The following is a 20,057-nucleotide window of genomic DNA, read 5'->3' on the forward strand; positions in this document are numbered from 1 at the left end:
ACGCTGATCATGTCCACTATTCATTTTAACTTCAAATTATACGGATTTTTATCATAGTAATAGTTTGGTCGATAAAAGTGAGGAAAGTTTTTGTGTGTGAAACCTTGGGCAAAAGCTAGTTTTAGTTATCTTTTAGGTTGAAGGGGGTTGATGGGGGAAATTTAGAAAGAGCATGTTAAACAATTCTCCCCAATCATTTAAATCTAATCTTGATAAATAGTTTCAATAAACATCCTGTTAAATTACCATTACTTATTTATATTACGCTTGCAATTTGTAAGAATTATGCAAAGTATATGCAATACTGCACAAGCATAGATATAAACCTGCTTACATTTATTTTAAATGTGATCAAAATGAAATCTTACAACAGAGAGTCAGCAATTATGATTGGAGTCTATTCTCAAGATGATTGATTGACATGAATGATTTATTTTTAAAGTCTCCACATTCAAAGTATAAACTGAAAATATATAAAGCTTAATATATGTACATTTCATTTTTCACAGTTTTAACTAAAAAAAACTTTAAAACAGTTTTTGTAGAAACTATTGACTTGACTATCGATACCTATGTAATTGTTAAAGGTGAAATTAATGTCACTTTGCCATAAAAAGTTCTTTTTTGCATTCACCTTGAGAATTTATGTGTCGTTTCAAACAGAAAAATATAAATTAGCTGATGATTCTTGAGTTTAGAAGGCGATTACACCATCAAATGTCAAAGCTTAGCGGTCGGTAATACGACCGCGTGTTGAAATATTTTGTGACGTTAGCACGAAACCGGAATACACGCGAATGCATATTTTGTAATCGTTTGTATTTTAGAAGCTTCACCCGACGTCCTAGGTGAGCGGGGTTAGGTCGCACGGCACGGCGGAGGCTATATCAAAAACCACAACTGTCAATAGTAAATTCTACTTCGTACTAACATCTGTCTGATATATAAATACGAAGTGAGAATGGCACAATTCTATTAAAGGGATTGCGAACTATATACGCATGTAATTAGAATAGGGTACCTACTTTTTATTCAAAAATTCCTCCTTCCAAACAGCCAAACTGCACATGCATATAGCCAAGGATTAGATATAGTTAAAGACCCTAAGTCAAACATAGGAAGCTGCGGGGCTGCGGGAACAGCACTGCGTCGCGTCGTCTTGTTGAGTTTGTTACTCACCTGTGACAACGAGTTAGAGCGCCGATCTGTTGTAATGTTGTTATATTTGTAATTTTGTCTCTACTACTGTTTTGTGGAATTTCGCCCGTTTCATTTCTTTGGTTTTTATTACAGCCGACACTCATCTCAGGGTAGTAGTTGAATGGTTAATCTCAACAAAAATATTTTTTCAAGTTTATTTATTTGACCATACATGTGGTCATCACCATGTAGTCCTTTAACGAATATCACGTAATTTGTATGGGGGCTACATACGCGCGTTTTCAAATATCATTATTTATCTAGTAGTGTAGTATAATTTGACAAGATATTTTTTATTTAGTTTATAAATAAGAGAAATTGATAACATTGTGATGTTGTACGGCTAGATAGGACCTCAATAGCAAACCATCAATATTACGCAGAAAATCGACAAATGTAAACAACCAAGATAGCAAGGACGTCAGATAACGATTGAAACTAGTTGCCTGGAAATGATAAATAGAGAATCAATACTGTACGTCGACGTAAGACGTAAAGAGATGAATTGCTACCAGCCGAACTGGCATGGTCTCGATAGCTCAGTAGTCAAGAGCACTGTTTCGGATAGACAGGGGCGGCGGGTTCAATTCCCGCTCGATTCCAGATTTTTTTCGAAAAAATAAGTTAAAAAACATGTGTAACATGCGTAACAAATCCATTTTTTAAATATTGTTATAGTTTCGATCAATGCTTACAATTCTTCTCTTAGCGCCAATAAATGAACGTTAAAAAGTCTAGATTTAGTAGGTTACCGGGTCGACGTCCGGCCTGAAGAAGAATGAACAACCAGTCCACTTAGGGCTATTGCACCACTACGAGAGCCGCATGGTGTTTTTTCTGCCATGGGTGGAAGCGTTTCTGCACTAGTTAGTGTCAGTCGACCGAGATTCAATTCACTGTGTACTGTGTTGTTTTAAAGAGACAGACCTTGCGAATCACAAACTTTATTCCTATTAGACATTATTACATTCTATACCAGCGCCCCTTGCGTTGAAATTAATTATTGTAGTGTCCGCGGAATAGATTTCTTTTAGTGCAGAAACGTCCTATCTTTTCGCTACTTTTGTATCATAATCAATAGAATATTGTCTGTATTTCTCCAATTCTATAATCAATCTTCTGAAATGTTCTATATATCTATCATATATTTCATTATCAATGAACCAACACATTCGTGAATGATTCGACGCAGATCAATCGGCTGTGCGATTATTCCTACTTATAGCATTGTAGATTAAAAACCGCGCTGTAAAATATCGATGAGTGGACGGAGCCTTATATCAGAGCCATTGCTGTGTGTGTGTTTGTGTTGCTGCATACAATAATCGTACGACGTTTCGCTTTCACTTAAAACATATACTATTAAACTCCATGACTCACATTATGGTAGACGAAACTAAATGGATATGTAGTCTGGTCACCGCAAAATGGGATTGTATTTAAAATACATTTGCAATGTCTATGAATATGCCTTGGTTAAGAGTTAACACACGATATTCTCGTGTGTTACCTATCTACTTTGTGAAGGTTGAATCATATTATTTAGTAAAAATATAGGTTACCAGTTTATTCCTAATTATCAAATATCAGAATAATAATACCAAATTGAACTTTATTGGCTATAAATATATACTACATCGACCAGAATTCCTTTGCAGCCCTATTTATTACAAAAATACAACTGTCTATTTAAATCTCTCTGCTTTAGAAATAATAAATTAAGTACATTTTGACTACCAAATTCCCACAGGCCACAGAAGACATCGACATTTACATTCTTGGTCTTTCGAGCCGGATAATCGTCCTAAATTTTCCGGCGATATAAATAGACAGGGAAGTCTTAACCCACTGAGTCATTACAAATACAGACCTTAGTAAGTAGAAACGATTACGTATCAGGTACTTAACTGTTACATTCCTTGTTTAACAAACTCAAATTTATATATTAATGTATTATTTTGCACATTTAAATTTCTTCAATCTTTACTTCGCAATTTCATTCATTAGTTTTCACAGACCACTTGCTTCCAGTAACCTGCACACCTTGCAGCATTTATAATATTAGTTAGGATGACATATTAAATCCTGCATATTTTTATTTCACTGAGTATTTTCCATTCGACGTATCTGGTCCCAAAATAAACTTGAAAGATACAGGAAAATGCGTCACGATTGCTTGTGATTGGTGTACACATCTGGTTCGGCATACACACAATATATATTCGTAATAAAACTTATGTACCTCACTCTATCTCATCTGAGCATTTTCCCGGTTATTTCCACAGCCACAGAGTGTCAGAGCCCAGAGCCCTCTCTCCTACCTATGTACAGAAACTTTCACTTCAATCTTTAGTTGTCAGGCCATTGGTGTAGTCATACCTTCCTTGACGACATCAATTCAACATTTCTTGTGCACCTTCTGCGAGAACCAGACATTTTTTCGCTTTTCGTACTTCATTTGCTAGTTTACACAAGACGTGGCCGTACCAGCTAAGTTAGTTTGTCTGTGATGTAACGGACGTGAAGGTCGCCCTCGAAATAAGAACTTATGTACTTATCTACTTAATAATGAATTCATAAACTGGCTCAATCTTAAAGAATGTTTATTACCTAGCCTTTTTATTCAATGCACGTACACAATATATTTACGTGTACCGTTTTTTGCAATGCAAATTTTTTTTTCTGACGTTTTTCTGTTCCATTACTCATTCACACATTCATAAAAATTCAATTGTTGTGCTATTGTTCCAGCATTTATAAGCATGCAAGCACTTGATATATTATGACAGGTGATTTGGTAATCAAGTAAAAAAAAGTTTTATTTTAATTTGGTGCATTTTATCAATTACTTTTTGTTGCAAAGGACCAATTCGTTCTATACATTACATATAATATATTAACAATATACTAGCTAAAAATATATATTGTCTAAAATGAACAACAATTTTTAAACCTTTTTTGCTTTGGAATAAAAAAAATGTAGCTGTTGGCTTTATATTTCTTTGAATATTTGCGAAATCTTAATAATCAGAATTTACTATTAAACCAATTGAATATTATAATTTGGTGTGTAGGTTCCTTAGAGTAGGCTTGAGTGAAATTAGGGGAACGGAAGAAAAGGACATTTTTACGAGCGTACGAAAAGTGGGCAAAAATTAATCTCCCATTTCTGGATCATCGTAAAAAATTAACTTTGAACGTTGATTTTACTACCGGCACGACGTCGACCCTCCTTGGCAATGTTATTTTAAAAGCTAAAATGTTAAATTTATTGAGAAATGATAAAAATAAACAATATATATGCACTTTGTGTTGTAAAATTTCCAGAATGACTTATCAATAGGTCAGTTTCTAATTAATATAAATAAATATGCATGCAATTTAAATATTGATACTAATAGTCGGAATATCCAATGCAAAGATGATCTTTATTTAGCTGATGTTAAGGGCGTAGAAATGATTAGTAAAATTTCGTTTGACACTCAAATATTGGCACATACATAGTTTCAAATTAAAGGATCCGCGATCAAGGGAGACTTCTTTGGGTAGAAAATCAAAATAATCTTTTATAATGTTACTGAGTGTGCTCCGATTTTTCTTCGCTTCAGTGTGAAATGATTGATTCTAAAATAACTATAGGGCTGTATAAGATTCATTATTTACAATAGGATTTACAGTTATAAATGTACCACAAAACGAGAGCTGAAATATAATTTTAGTTCCTAATCGTAACATAGATGTACTTTATTAGAAATTTGTATGTAGGTACAATAAAAATAGTCTACACGATAGTTACAATTTCGTTTAAGTGATGTTTCACCACTAATTTTCTTGCTAAACTTCAATATTCCCAAAGCAATTCTTGTTGAACACTATAACAACACGGCAATGTGAAAATGCATAAAACAACTCACCGTATCGCAGTCTGTTGACGGAGAATATATTCATGGAACACGTGATGTTCCTAAACTCAAGTTTCACCGTAGCCCGGGGCAACAGGGGAACAACATTGTTGTTTCCGTGCATCTCTTGCAAAACTTTCGTCATAGTCACTCACTTTTATTAAAAAAAATATGTAAAAAACACTAAGTCCGCACTGGCACTGTTATCATTCCCAAAGTCAAATGTCGTACGTAAACCTTGCGCAGGAGCAATCCATTCGGCAATCTGAAAATAAATACGGCCGTTAGTAATCAGGTAACTCACAAAAAGTAACTTAATTAGCACTCATTAGTTTAATATTAAAATTAGGTCATTCGGTACATGTGATCAACGCTTGCACGTGTGGATCTCGTGAAAAATGGTACAAAATATATTTTACATTTGCGACGATAAGTATTAGTATTATACAGATGTCAATAGAAAATGTTGATGATTTTCCGTAAAACATATATGAATCTATATTATTATGAGTGTTTATTGGAAACAGGAAAGTCATATTTGCTGGCTGTATGTCCAAATATATAATTGTATGTTTTCCGATGTGTCAATGCAAACATTTCTATTCTACCATTTGACCACAGCTCCGTGTGATCTCGTAGTGAATGACCCTAATTGAACTAGAGTTTTGTAATAGTACCTTATCATTAAAAAGTTTTGTCACTATCGCACTTAATATTAATTAACATTAATAGAACGAGACAAAACATATTTCAACTTAAAGTATGATTTAACTTTTTTATGAGTAACATGGCAAATGCACAAATAATAGTCAGAATGCGAGTCATATTTATAACGGAATAATTTCAATATCAATCGAAAAAGTTCATTGTCAACATGATAACTTTGTAGTCTTTTCTGGAGACCATCCTTATCAGTTGTGGTTACCAGCGTCCGTTGTATGTTGTGGTTAAACTTCCGTGTGCTCGCATGATTTATCTATATCTGAAAATCAATATTGAGAATGTATTAACCTCTAGATTGTGCCTGCAGCTTAACCCGCGTAAAAATTAACATTTTTTGAAATTTAAATGGTAGGAATTTCCATTTTATTGTATAAAATACAAATCATCATATATAATTTTAATAACTCAAGAATGTTTTTCGAAGTAATCATTTCTAAATCTAGACCAATTAATATTTCATTAAAAAAAAAGTCATATGTTTTTTATAATTTATAGGAGTTTTCAATTGAAATAATAAAATAGATTCAATTGAAATTCAATTGAAGAGAAGAGAGATTCAATTGAAATAAAAAATAGATAAAAAAGAAATAACTTTCTTTCTCCATATTATTAATTTTTCTCTTTCTTTGTGCGAACATTCAATATACGGATATTGTGATCGTGAGTATCGTGACATCAATGAAGCTTTGTATATATGTTTTGATTTTGAATTAATATACGGAAAATAATCTAGATGTACGAATCTATAGACCATACTTGTCTTACACTGGGTTTGTACCTTCAGAGATAGATTAAAATTGTACATAAAGTTAAACTATTATTAATGTTGAAATTTTCATGCAAGTGATACCTTCTAATTCTGCTTAGAAATATTGTCCTGTCACTCCTAAACAATTATATAAAAATATTCCATAGATGAGCTGCTACAAGACGATGCACAACATAAATTATCGGCAAATAATGCAATGGATTTTCCGAAACTATACCATCGATAAAGAAAGAATAAGTAGATATTTGAAACAAAGAAATCTATTTATTTGGTAGGTATCACAAAACTATAATTATTGAGTGAACACAGTTTATTACAACCATACCAGAATGTTATCCACGTACGAAGTTGTAGGCAAAACCTAGCAAATCATGTGAAAGACGTTTACTAGCTGCAAACATCGATTAGCAAACCGTAAATCTTTTCGCTGGCACAAAATTAAATGAAGGATGTTACAAATTCTATAATTTCCTTCGCAAACGTATCATAGTTTCATGATTGGTTTATAATTTACATCACTAATTTAACATCGGATGTTTTTTCTTTCCTTCCTCAGAGGAAACCATCAATTATAAAATAGTGGCTTCCAATTTATAAACTTTTTGTACTTATTTTAACGTTGTATTTTTTAAGCTGAAGAATGCCTCCAGGGCTTTATACCAAGCGACAGATTGGGATCCTTCGAATAGCAAAAGGGTGATCCAGGCATGCGTTGGAGTGATGAACTGAATAAGTTTAACAACGGATGGTGTGATATAGCGCTTGTTGTGGAAGAGAGAGGCCTTTGCCAAACACTGGCACATAAACGATGATCACTCACCTTCAAGCACCTGATGGTAAGTGATTACCATTGCACATGCATAACTGTAATACCAGGGGCATCACAGGAGCGTTTCCGGTTCGTCAACTTTTTGTCATTTTCCTCAACTTTATTGTACTACTTACACAGCTTGAATTTATTTAACTTATTACAATCTTAAGAAATCTAATGATAAGTCTAGAGGTACTTAGGTATTCTTTAGATGTTTTCTAATTTTACAAAAGTCAAATCTGATAAATTGTCAGCTATTCAATGCGCCTATGCAATTTGGTTCTTTGAAACAATGTTGTCTAATAATAAAACCTGTGGTTTAAATGTTAAAGTTTATTTTCGAATGATGAACATATGTTTTTTTACTGAGGACAGGAGGCCAAATACCATTATCTTTTTTATGCTTTTTATCTCCGATCTTATTATAGGCAAACTACCTACTCGGTATGGTTAAAAAAAGCCTATTTTATATTGTTTATTATATTCTTTTACGTCAATCCGTGGATTCATGCTTGTTGAAATTTATTATCGTATATTATTATATTATGTACAAACATAACGTTAGTTGACAAATAACTATTATTTAAATGCTTTTCTGTGATTTAAATACTAGTCCTCAGTAGATAGGTACCTAGTACACTGTTCTAAATTCCATATACTTTCTCATCCTTTTCATTCAATTCAATTTTTATAAGTATTAACTTAAGGTCAAGCTTGTATAAAACTTAGAATAAAATTGAATTTTATTTTTTCTATTCGAGTAGATTTAAAATTGAATAAACGATATTTTCTAATTAATTGAAAATACCCGAGCTATTGTAATTACTATTCAAGTATGAAGTAGCATTGTGATAAAACTTCAAAGAGCAATAAAATTCCAATCACTGGAAAGCAAAAGATAAAAATGAAAGGTCTAGATAGATTTATGGTTACAAATATTCACAACGGTGTTATTAGTACCTAAACTATGCAAATAATACTGATACATAATAATAATACATAATTTATATTTATTTTATTAATTATATATTGATTGCTATAACAAAAATATGCAGCAATTATTAGTAGATGTAATTTTTACATACCTTCTCCAATTTGCGGGTACGCGCTAGCACTTGATAAACATGGTGAAAGTTTGTGAACTATATAATAATTGTCCAAATAACTTCACAATAAATTATTTCCGTGAATGATATTAAATATTACGAGTAGTATGATAATATTTAGGTTATATTTAAATTTGTGATATGTCAACACACGATATTCACCGCAATGAACGAACACGCAGCGTACGACGCGCTCCGTTCGACGCCCTCTATGCAACTGACCAAACTTAGCGAGTTGGATTGAAAAATATTTGTACGTAATATGGCAAAGTTTGGAATTTTTACTGATTACATCGCGCGCGTTTGATTCTATGTCATCAAATCTGTCGACATGATTCGAGCAATGTAATATGAGACGAAATAATTTAGCTTTTGCCAATATATGGCGTGGCTACCTTTTGGAATTCATCCCAAATATGTTTGGTGCCGCTGTGAAGTTCTCGTTTCTCGGAAATTCGCCCCTTTCCCGCATATTTCCGAAAATTCACGGGAACGATGTGAAGAAATTTCTCGGAAATTTCCGAGAATATTTCCAGACTATTATATATTGGATTTGTTATACATATCGCACATGCTTTTTAACTTATTATATATTTTCGTGCATTCTTATAAATTTCTAGAACGTCACATCACTAGTCAAGAATTGAATAAGAAATGTCAGTAATAACAAATTTACGAGAGTAATTATTAGCATAACCTATCCTGCAAATGTATTAATTGAAAACTTTCTGAGCATTTCTTTAGATTTAAAAAATGTTAAGGTTCAGTGTAAGGGCGTCGTGATTTGAACTCGCTCCTTCGTTACCATCTCTGATCATAGTTAACTGGTAAGCATTTACGTTTAATAAAAAGAAACACTTAAATGGCTTTGGCTATCTCGGTCGTAGTTTTTTATAAGTCACGCACTGGCTGTTTTTCGAGTGTTCATATCTTAATATATTCACAAAACTGCGGTATTTTTTATATTTGGAGTAATTTAAATATGTTCCGTTTTAGCATACAAGCACTGGCAACTAGATTGCGAACACGTGTCAATAAAAAAGTATCTCATTTAAATTTATCACGAGAACACTTAATGATATGATATAGCTATGATAGAATCGTTGTGCGAATAGAGGAAACATTGCTCTGTTAAATTTATCACAGGGCAATAAATACATCGATACAAAGAGAGCTGTATGGATTACGTCGTTATATAAGCTATATGTTATCAGTGGCATACATCAATATATCCATTGTATTGAAATCAAAGCACAAAGAAATATAGCTGATGCATGTGGCTAGCATTATACCTATACAGCTAATGCATAAATAAATTAATAAAGATAAGTTCACCATTTCGAAAATTTTTATTTTATTCGTGCCATAAAGTTTTAAATAAATAAATAAATTGATATAAACCAATATATAGGGACCGTTCACACACATTGAGTTAGCCTCCCGGCTATATTCGATGATCTTGCGGTATGAATGGGATACTAATTCGACAAATTAAGAGTGAAATTTTAATCTCCATAATAAATAACAGATTTGAATTATCAAACTTACATAGTTTAAAATTTATAATGTTTTGAGTTTTGATATGTAACAAATTTTACCGAAATCCGTCCCGAAGATTTTCTTCTACTACCAAGTAGTCAAACAGGCAGCCCACCTAATGATAAGTGGTCACCACAGTCTATTAAGCCTGCAACATCAGGAGTGACACACGTGCGTACTGCGTACTTAGAATTTATAGATTTCGTTTACAAATATCCTCGTATACTCACATATAAGTATCTAAAATTTCGTATTTAAGTATAATCTTCTACTTCAGCCCATTCTTATAATATACGGATTAGTAGGATGCAGTAATTAAAAATGTTTCATATTTTGATGTTAATGAGCAAGGTTGCGGTCAGACTATAAAAGATGCGTCATCTACACAATAACGCAATGTTTGTAATTGCGTTATCACTAAATTACTACATATATTTTAACTAACTATATAATTATATTACAGCAACAAGGGCAGCTGATAACGCTGTGGCGCAGTGCCAGGGTCTCTGCCTTACGCTATATATATTCCGGGTTCGATAATCTGCCAATAAATAAATAAAAGTAGAGTATCTCTAGTTATAAAGCCAATATACTTAGTACATGAAGTACTTATTCATATTTAATATCTTCCAAAATAAATCGATATTAAATTCGTTATTGAGTCTAATTTTGGTATGAGCATTTTTGTTATATATATTTTTAACTCAGTTTCATCGTACAAATTTGATCGTCGAATTTGTGTTTTGTAAAAAAATATCCTTTAAGGTAGTTAATTGGTAATCAGTATCATCTAGGAATAGTAGTTACTTACTTCAAGTAAACCTTGATATTTTAAATCGGTATCATGAAATGTAATAATGACTGGTCAAGTGCGTGTCGGACTAGTGCGTTATTACACTACGCGCAAGTTATGGTTCCAAAGATACATACGTACCTATGTCTTAAGACAAGACAATAACGCAGATATGATTCCAGATTTACATACTAACTACTAGGTATAGCGACGGCAACTTCATGATGACAAATTTCATGTAATATTATGTAATGTCATTGTACATTATATACGAGTAAGACATGAAATTCTATAATATATTTTTCTTATATAAATTGATTTTGTAAGGTTAGGTATTTATCTCGTTAACATGTAAAGCCTGTATTTGTAGTTTTCCTACCAAATATTTTATATTTGATACAATAATAGTTTTTTCTCATCGAGGGAACACATAAGACATAACTCGGACAAAATTTAGTTCTTTGTAAATTATTATTGTAACTGAACCCTAAACCGTAAAAGATATATCGACTTTCATAATATTTTTCGTAGATCTATCACATAATACCCCACACGATGCGTAAATCGGGAGAATAGTGTTTCTACTTTAGTACTAGACCTCCCCTACAAAAAAATATTTTTAGGTGTCTCCTACCTAAAAATATATTTTTAGGTGGGAGGAATTATATATTTCTAACAAATTATGGTTTTCTAATTTTAAAAATCTTTGAGCTAAGCCCATGACGGATGACAGAGAAAACGAACTATAAGGGCTCCTTTGGAACCCTAAAATTAGTTCTAAAAACTGAAACAATAGAAAATTAAAGAAGAGGATGTTCATATATTTATGATGATTGTTGTTGATTATAGGCTAATTAGAAATATATAATAATGCTACCCTGTCTGATTTATGAGGTACGGCGGAATTGATGATGTGTGAAGAGATAATAAATAATACTCTAATAAACATTGCACAAAATTTTGAGTTAGATTATTTTTTATGTTCTTTCATATAAATTAGCTAATCAGCTGATCGGGATAAGTATGGAGAGTCGACATTTTAAATTCTTCTTTCACTATGACATTTATATCTTGGAAGTTGTTGAATCTGCTGAGAAGATTGTGAAAAAAAAATTTAAAAGACGTAATTTTGTATGAATCAATAAAGAAATAATCTTAGATTCCACACACTTTCGCATGAGTCGTAGTCAACGCTTACAAACAATATAATGTTTATCGAATAAATATGAAAATAAATTCACCAGGTGGACGAAATGAATGCGTATGTTAATAGCCTTGTTTTTTTGATATCAGCATTAGATATGGCGTAGTCAGCGAGAAGCTGGCCACTTTATTTTTTTAAATGATCTCATTATTTTTTAATGACTCACAAAATTTATTGCTAATTTAGATAATAAATACCCTACCTACAATTTAAAAAAAGATTGAAACAGTATTTGGAATGTTTATTTAGAACAAAGATTCTGTATATTATATTAAAAAAAATATAGCGCGTAAGTATGCTATTACCGTACTAATGGGGATTGTAACACTCAGGTTTATTTATATCAGGTTACTGAAATGAAACAAAAACTAATTTTCGACTTTTTGAGATGTGAAATGTAAAGTTTAACATTAAGAAAATATGTCGTAAATTATAATAATAAGTGATAATTCACATTTAAATAGCTGTTAACAAGCTAGCTCGTCTAGCTAGTTTAGATAGCTAAATTTTTGTCGTAAATTCGAGAATTAATAATTTTCAAATTGCTTGGAATAGAAACAATAATTTATATTATTATTACTATCACCTTTGTGTTTTCATACAAAGTTTCGTCCCCATCGCAGAACCTAAGGGGCTGATTACTGAGAAAAAAATGGTGGCCCTTGTTTGTCCTCGAGTTTTTATCTGGTCCAGCAGTTAGATGTGAAAGCGTAACAGATATACAGATCGACGTACCCGTTAATTGGTATGGAAATAATATGGATAATGTAAATGGAAATATGTATGTATAGTCTTGTCTAGTTTTTTTTGGGTCGTTGTCGACGTCAGTTTGTATTAAACTACTGCCTTTTTGCGACTTTGTTTTATGCTATGTATTATATATGATAATGATATGGAAGGATTAAAGTGTTTCAGATAAAGTTATGTCAGTTGATACACGGAAAGTTTCAAAAAGTGGGAAAATGTTAGTAAAAATGTCATTTTAATACATCAGGACATTTTAATACGGCTCTCCCACATAATGGGTTATATCCTCGCGACCTTGCCCCGGTGCTTACAATTAAAGTTAATTTTCACTCGCAATTAAATAGCACAAATGTTATGAATGGCGAAATATTCTCATTTGTCCCATTCGCTCCAAAGCCGTCCTGAATACCAGGTGTTTTTAACGAAAATGAGTATTGTAGTCTGAATTAAAAAAAGTAAATATGAAGTGGCTTTTCTATTTGATAGTGTTCGTATATATGTTCTACAGAGCAGGTAAGTTTATTTTATAAAAACAAATGTATTTGTATCTCATTTATGTACCTATTTATATGTGTAATATTTTAGAGTTGATGTAAGTATATATATGTTATATAAGTTTAGGGAAAACGATCAGACGAGAGAATTTTTATATCATAAACAAAACCAAGAAAGTTTAGACCAGGAGAAAGAAATGTCGGATATCCCGCAATGAACAATAATATATATTGAAAAAATATATAAGTGATGATATTTTTTGGTTGTTTTATGTTAAATGATTAAAAAAAAAAGAGATTTTATTTGTTAAATTTAAAAAAAGAACCATTATCATTCATATTTACTTTATTGTAGTATACGGAGCCGATGGAAGTGCTTTGGAAATAGTACCAATATCATATCCCGAAGGACTGAATTATTTGCCATCTGGATCGCGATTGACAGTCACCTGCAAGTCAAATAATAGAAATCAGAAGGTAAATATTACAAATAAATTGAGTAGCTTATTTCTGACCTCGGGTAGTTCAATATATTTATTCCTAATTTTATCAAATCCGGCCCGGCGGCGACGGCGTAACCGTGAAAGTGCGAAAGACCATTTGAAAGAGATTTTCTCATTTCTTTTTATTATTTCGTTTAACTTATCCTTTCTGTAATCAAATTTTGTTTGTTCTTAGTTGCTTTATTTCAGTCTCCGTGACATTGTATGTATATATAGGTATGTATTTTGATAAACATGTCTTAATAGTGCAGTGCAGTGTTCTAGTATCACAATTACTTTTTACCTATGTCCCATGGAATAAGAGGCACTCTGAATCTCGGGATAAAAAGTACCCTATCTGTCATTAAAATTTTATAACAATCAGTTCAATATATTTTGCGTGAAAGAGAGAACAAACATCGTACATCATCACAAACTTTCTAAGCATTTATAATACTAAGTAGGATTTTGTCTTAGCTTCGTGTACTTATTAAATCCATGATATTTCCGATCAAAAATTAAAATTGTCAAATATTTATTCTTTATAGGTAGAATGGCTAGACCCAAAAGAGGATGTAATCACACACGACACTACAAACAGGTTGTATTCCCACCGACGAATAGCGCACTCTAGCGTCAAAACTTCGCCATTTCTACTGACGTTCACCCATGCTGTGGTAGATGACAGCGGCGTCTATACCTGCCAGTCAGACAAGGATAAGAAAGATGTCGCTCTATGTGTCATTGGTTAGTTTCATTAGAGCCATGCCTCATTGCTCAGTCGTGCTTTAGTTGCAATGTTTTTGCGTTTTTTCTAAAGGTTTTGATACTAACGTCCGTTGACGTGAGTAATGGGGTATGGCTCTTGTAATGCCGGCTCAACACTATCGGCGAAAGTGATGCTGACGTGAATGTAGGCACATAGCGTAGTATGTATGCGCGATTTTTATTATATATATAGCTATAGCTGGAATATCCAGCAGCGATGCTTAATACCCAGTTTAAAACTCAAGTTTTAACCTATACCAGAGTTAAATAATTTACCACTTTTTACAAATTTAAATTTACATAGTATTTCTCAAAAAGCTACAAACTACTGGCATTTTAGAACGACCACTAACTATCATTGCCGTCGGTGCAAACAGAGTTGTGTTATGATAGCTGGCTGCCGATAATATCAATGTTGGATTACTTTTTTTTTAAAGTTTTTAATTCGAAATAATTAAATGTCTGTCCTGGTTTTATATTGCGATAGAGAAATGACAATAAAATGTTATTAATTTCTAAAAACTGGTATTTAACGCGCATGTAAGTAAGTACCTTTTATACCTCGACCATTTAATACGTTTAATTAATAATGAAATGTGATTTGAATTGAATTTAATGTTATTAATCTGTTGATGATTAATGGTTACTGGTACCCTATAACGTTATTTAATTACTATAAAGTAGTATATTGGCCTTAGGAACTTTGGGACAGTTTATCCTGAAAAAGACATAAATTTCGGCTAAGTATTTACTTTAAACAGACGCCGCTCGTTTTGTGGACACTCCTAAAGAAGAGTTTGTAGATGAAGGCAGGTCGTTTACGCTGACATGCCAAGCAAGGGGAGAGCCACAGCCTGAGCTGGTGTGGTCGAAGGACCAAGGAAACTTGGAAGGTGAGTCATCAGCAGCCTCTAAATAAAATTTGACACCAGTGCCAGACAGAGCAATTAGATATTTATGTCAATACGCCTAAATGGGAAAAAAACAAAGAAGCTAATAAAGAAGTACATCTTGCAAATCGTTTGGAGTTCCAAACGGAGTTTCATGGAGTTTCAACCTAGGAAGGTATATATCGTTTATTAACGTTAAAAAATGTACTTGAAACTAAACTATTTCTTATGCAGTCGAAATCACTCAACTTTACACCCGACCATAGCAGTAGTACTACGGGTAAATCCTCTTTCATGCCGGTAGTTCTGATTCTCGATGATCCCAAGGAATTACTGAGTGTTTCCATGATATGCATAAATTTTATAAAATCACACTTTCATAACGTCTTTTGTCTTTTTCATGTTTTAGCTACGCTTTTATCTTCATAATGAAACGTTCAAGTTTTATTTGTATTGTTCAGATAACAAACTGAATTCCAAGTATAAAATCTTCGAGAAGTTCAACCACGACGGTTACGAAAGCCTGTTGACTGTGACATCCCTAACCCCCGAAGACAGTGGCATTTACAAATGTACAGCAGTTCAGAACAATGAGCGGGTTGAGGACTGCTCAGTGATCGACTCCATAAACATCACACTGCAGGTTAATTGTAAGTACAAAACAATATTATTTTTATAGATATACTTATAAATACTTTTTTATAGATAAACTAGCGGCCCGCCCCGGCTTCGCTCGGATTAAAACATAATAAACCATGCACCTAAACCTTCCTCAGGAATCACACTATCTATTGGTGAAAACCGCATGAAAATCCGTGCAGTAGTTTTTGAGTTTATCACGAACAGATAGACATACGCAGCATTTATAATATATATGTAAGGATCATTTGTTCTGTAACATACAATTTACAAGACTATTTAAACACTAAGCCAATACCTAATTCTTATATTTAAACTTTTACTTACGCATGCTTACGAAGTTATAAATAAATATAAATATATTAGGACAAATCACACAGATTGAGCTAGCCCCAAAGTAAGTTCGAGACTTGTGTTATGGGATACTAACTCAACGATACTATATTTTATAATAAATACATATATAGATAAACATCCAAGACCCGGGCCAATCAGAAAAAGATAATTTTCCATCATGACTCGACCGGGGATCGAACCCGGGACCTCTCGGTTCAGTGGCAAGAATCTTACCACTGCGCCACCGAGGTCGTCAAAATTACCTATAAGTAGATACAAATTGTCAGTTTTCACCAATTTCTACTATATTTTACTAGCTATCCCTGGCTTCCCGTGCGAAGTACAACATTAGGCATGTTATACATATACATATAAACCTTCCTTTTGAACCACTCTATAACTACTAAAAAAGTCCACATCAAAATCCGTTGCGTACCTAGTTTTAAAGAGCGAAGCCCCGGGCAAAATCCAGTTTTTTATAATCGACTGAATAAATCGACTAAACCCATGTTAAATAGACATTTTGGTTACAAAGGTATCGTCACAATTCTCAGTAGGTATAAATTAATTATTGCTCAATGCAAGTGTTTCGTATCGTATACAAGGTACAACAAAATATACGTTTAAATCTTTAATTGATAGGTTGGTTAACTGTTTCCTATTACAAGTGATGCCCTAGTTGTTAGACTTCATGTTGTATTTGTGTTGTCAGGAAGCATTAGCAATATAGCTTGTAATGTTATATACTTTATTAGTGGCAAGTAATAATACATTTTACCCTTCAATCTTCCTCTTGAATCACTCTATTACAAAAACCCGCATCAAAATCCTTTGCCTAGTTTTTAAGATCTAAGCATACCTACGTAGGGATAGATAGACAGCGGTAAGCGACTTCACTTTGTCTGAATATTTATAGGTATTTTGTAACACCATGTATATATGTATACGTTTCGATTGTAATAAAAATACTCGAATGTTTGAGCGTATATTTCAGAGCTGACAACAAACAATATTTGTATGAGTTGAGCGAACAATTGTTTTATTGGACATTTCCTGGTTCCAGACGCGCCTGTTTTCGACACCTCCGGCGAACCGACGATGATATTCGCTAATTATAATGAAAGGTGAGTTTCATCCAATAAAATAATTATGTGCCACAAAATAAAACAGATCAGGTACCTACTTTCATTTCAGTGTTACAGGTGAAAAGTATATCGTATTTATTGCGGCTCGGCAGTAGCAATCGAAACTCTCTGAGAACCAAGCCTCTAGTATCAGTGTAGTTTCGTTGATAGATTAACTGAACGAATGCAACTTTTGATAATAATACTGATATTCTTTTCAGCGTAAATATTGACTGTTCAGCCAGTGCTTTCCCAAAACCAACATACCGATGGTTCCACGACGTTGGAGACAGCATGCTGTACGAATACCCAGTAAAGCAAATAAAACTATTGCAAGACGAGAACATTGCCAGGCTAACGCTCGTCGCAGATTCCCTCAGTTTTGGCCAGAAGTTCACTTGCAAAGCCACCAATGACTTGGGAGAAAATCATAATGATTTTGTTTTGGCTGAGATTGTTAAACCTGATGCGCCTATAGAGGTAACATTAGCAATGTTTTATTTGGTATCACGTCATACTGAATATTTCTAAAATGCAACCGATAAAAATGTCCGTGTTAATAAACCCTCCTTCGTATTCACAAAAAGGTAGTTTAAGTTAAAATGTTTTATTTCGTTCTATCAATGACTACATTGTAAAGTACGATATTGACAAAACATAACATAATATGACCAAATATAAAATACAATATAATAATTTAACTTAAAGTAGACTATAATATCTTTTTATGAATAACCGAAAGAATTTTATGAAAACTTTTTATAAAGAATAACATACTCCATTGGTAAGTGTTTATAAATAATGTAATAAACAATTTATATGACCACTTAAACATCAGTAGGAACTCATAGAAATTCCCATCCGATTGAGATTTTAATAACATTCTATGTCCAGAAATAATATGAGCAATTATTTCCACATGAGCACAAATCCACGGAGAAGCTATTATTTAAATCTCACATCAGTGGTAGGTATTTTGCAAACAAAACAGACCCTTCGGATGACGTAGAAGGGACTATTGATTTAACAATGGACCTTACCGCAGGTCGGGACTCGACAGCTGTCGAATCCAATCCAATTAGTGAACCGAGAGATATTAATTATGTACTTAGTAATTGCAGAGTACTAATACCTGTACAGTTACGACATCGATTACTGAAACAGATGAGGCCAGTCATAGCGAAATTTGTTCAATACAACTACCTATACTGTATAGTACAAGTCAGTTACTACATTTTTGGTTCTACTTGTGACTTGATTGTTTTCGTTTGGAAAATATTATAAATGAAATTTAGGATATTTCTATAATTGTATTATATAATTAAAATATAAATTATATATGTTATTTCCTCTTTTAGGTTGATGTATCAAATAGCTCGCATAATGAAATAACTTTTATGTTCACATTCAATAAAGACAGCTCTCCTTTTGATGGTAAGTTTAAAACTAAATATTTTAGAACATCCGATAAATTAAGTGGAATTTTGTACAAATTGATTCACTATTTTTATACATACTACTAAGCAGGCAAAAAGGCGTGGAGCTTATAGGTATAAAGGAAAGTGTTCACCCCAGCCTAATAGGTGCACCAGGGATATATTACACTCACCTTCCCTTGAATGAATGATTTCACGTCTATTTTGAGTAAATCCAAATTATAGTCTAAATAAGGCATTATGATTTTAACATTATGTAATCATCAAATCAGAAATTTATATAAATAGGTATGGATTTGTTTATTTACTTTTCAGTTATACAAGCGCAGTACAAATCAAGTGTTGATTCAGACAGAAAACCTAGAGAAACTGAATGGAGAAGAGGAAGCCGAACGACGGATCTCAAAGAATCAGAAGACACCGATGGTAGGTACAGTCATTGATGAAAAAAAGAGGGAGATGAAATAAAAAAAATAACAATAACATATGATGTTCACAGGTCAATATAAACTGGTAGAACTTGACACCGATACTAAATACTGGGTGAGATTTCGTACCAAAAACGACCTAGGCTATTCGCCGTGGTCCGATCCATATTCAGTGATAACAAGAGCTATTGATGAACTCACGACTACCGAGGAAACTAATGAGGAAACTACAGAATCATTAACAGAGAAGATTGATGACATTGCTAAAGAAGTTTCGCCTAGTGATGGTACTTTTTATGGTATATTCTTTGCTGGAGGAATTCTGGTTTTGGCTGTTGCCTGTATGTTTGCGATGAGATTGGTATAAATATATTCCATTATATGAAAGTTAATGTTTAACAATACATCTGTTTTTGTAATTGAATATTCTTTAACAAAATCCTGTCTTTAAAAAAATTGAGGGAAAAAATATATATGTCAGAAATTTTCTTTGTGTTTCATTCAATAAATCGTTCTAAAACTACTTTATTTTAATTTTTTTCTGTCTCATACTCTTACTAAGTTTAAATAATTACCTAATTATTTACAGTTATTTTTAATTCTACTCTTAGATTGGATATAGACTTTTCGTACCCTGTTATACAGTTATACAGAGAGGTGAGAGAA

At 32.7% G+C, this 20,057-nt stretch overlaps 2 protein-coding genes across 2 annotated transcripts in view; one reads left to right on the forward strand and one right to left on the reverse strand.

The window, feature by feature from the left end:
* The window catches only part of LOC128676775 (ATP-binding cassette sub-family G member 1-like), a 31,930-nt gene extending 23,200 nt beyond the window's left edge, over nt 1-8,730 (reverse strand). The window contains exons 1-2 of the mRNA XM_053757099.2: nt 8,491-8,730; nt 5,115-5,367 (exon numbers count right to left, since the gene is read on the reverse strand). Of these exons, the coding sequence (XP_053613074.1) occupies nt 5,115-5,247 (133 nt within the window). The 5' untranslated portion in view covers nt 5,248-5,367; nt 8,491-8,730. The remainder of the gene's footprint in view (nt 1-5,114; nt 5,368-8,490) is intronic.
* Nucleotides 8,731-13,158: 4,428 nt separating this feature from the next.
* On the forward strand, nt 13,159-19,878 carry LOC128676777 (opioid-binding protein/cell adhesion molecule homolog). Its single transcript, XM_053757101.1, has 10 exons — nt 13,159-13,307; nt 13,644-13,765; nt 14,319-14,517; nt 15,300-15,431; nt 15,890-16,078; nt 17,467-17,527; nt 17,749-18,007; nt 18,886-18,961; nt 19,279-19,389; nt 19,463-19,878. The coding sequence occupies exons 1-10, from the start codon at nt 13,256-13,258 to the stop codon at nt 19,756-19,758; spliced, it is 1,497 nt and encodes a 498-aa protein (XP_053613076.1). The 5' UTR covers nt 13,159-13,255; the 3' UTR covers nt 19,759-19,878.
* Nucleotides 19,879-20,057: the final 179 nt, after the last annotated feature.

Source organism: Plodia interpunctella, chromosome 16 (assembly GCF_027563975.2).
Source record: "Plodia interpunctella isolate USDA-ARS_2022_Savannah chromosome 16, ilPloInte3.2, whole genome shotgun sequence".
Lineage (NCBI taxonomy): Eukaryota > Metazoa > Arthropoda > Insecta > Lepidoptera > Pyralidae > Plodia > Plodia interpunctella.

Excerpts from the sequence above, each read along its gene's own strand:
- LOC128676777 (XM_053757101.1), top strand. The coding sequence starts at position 13,256 with ATGAAGTGGCTTTTCTATTTGATAGTGTTCGTATATATGTTCTACAGA. Across the intron at positions 14,518-15,299 it reads TGTCGCTCTATGTGTCATTG|ACGCCGCTCGTTTTGTGGAC; the intron begins GTTAGTTTCATT and ends TACTTTAAACAG. Across the intron at positions 19,390-19,462 it reads AGAATCAGAAGACACCGATG|GTCAATATAAACTGGTAGAA; the intron begins GTAGGTACAGTC and ends TGATGTTCACAG.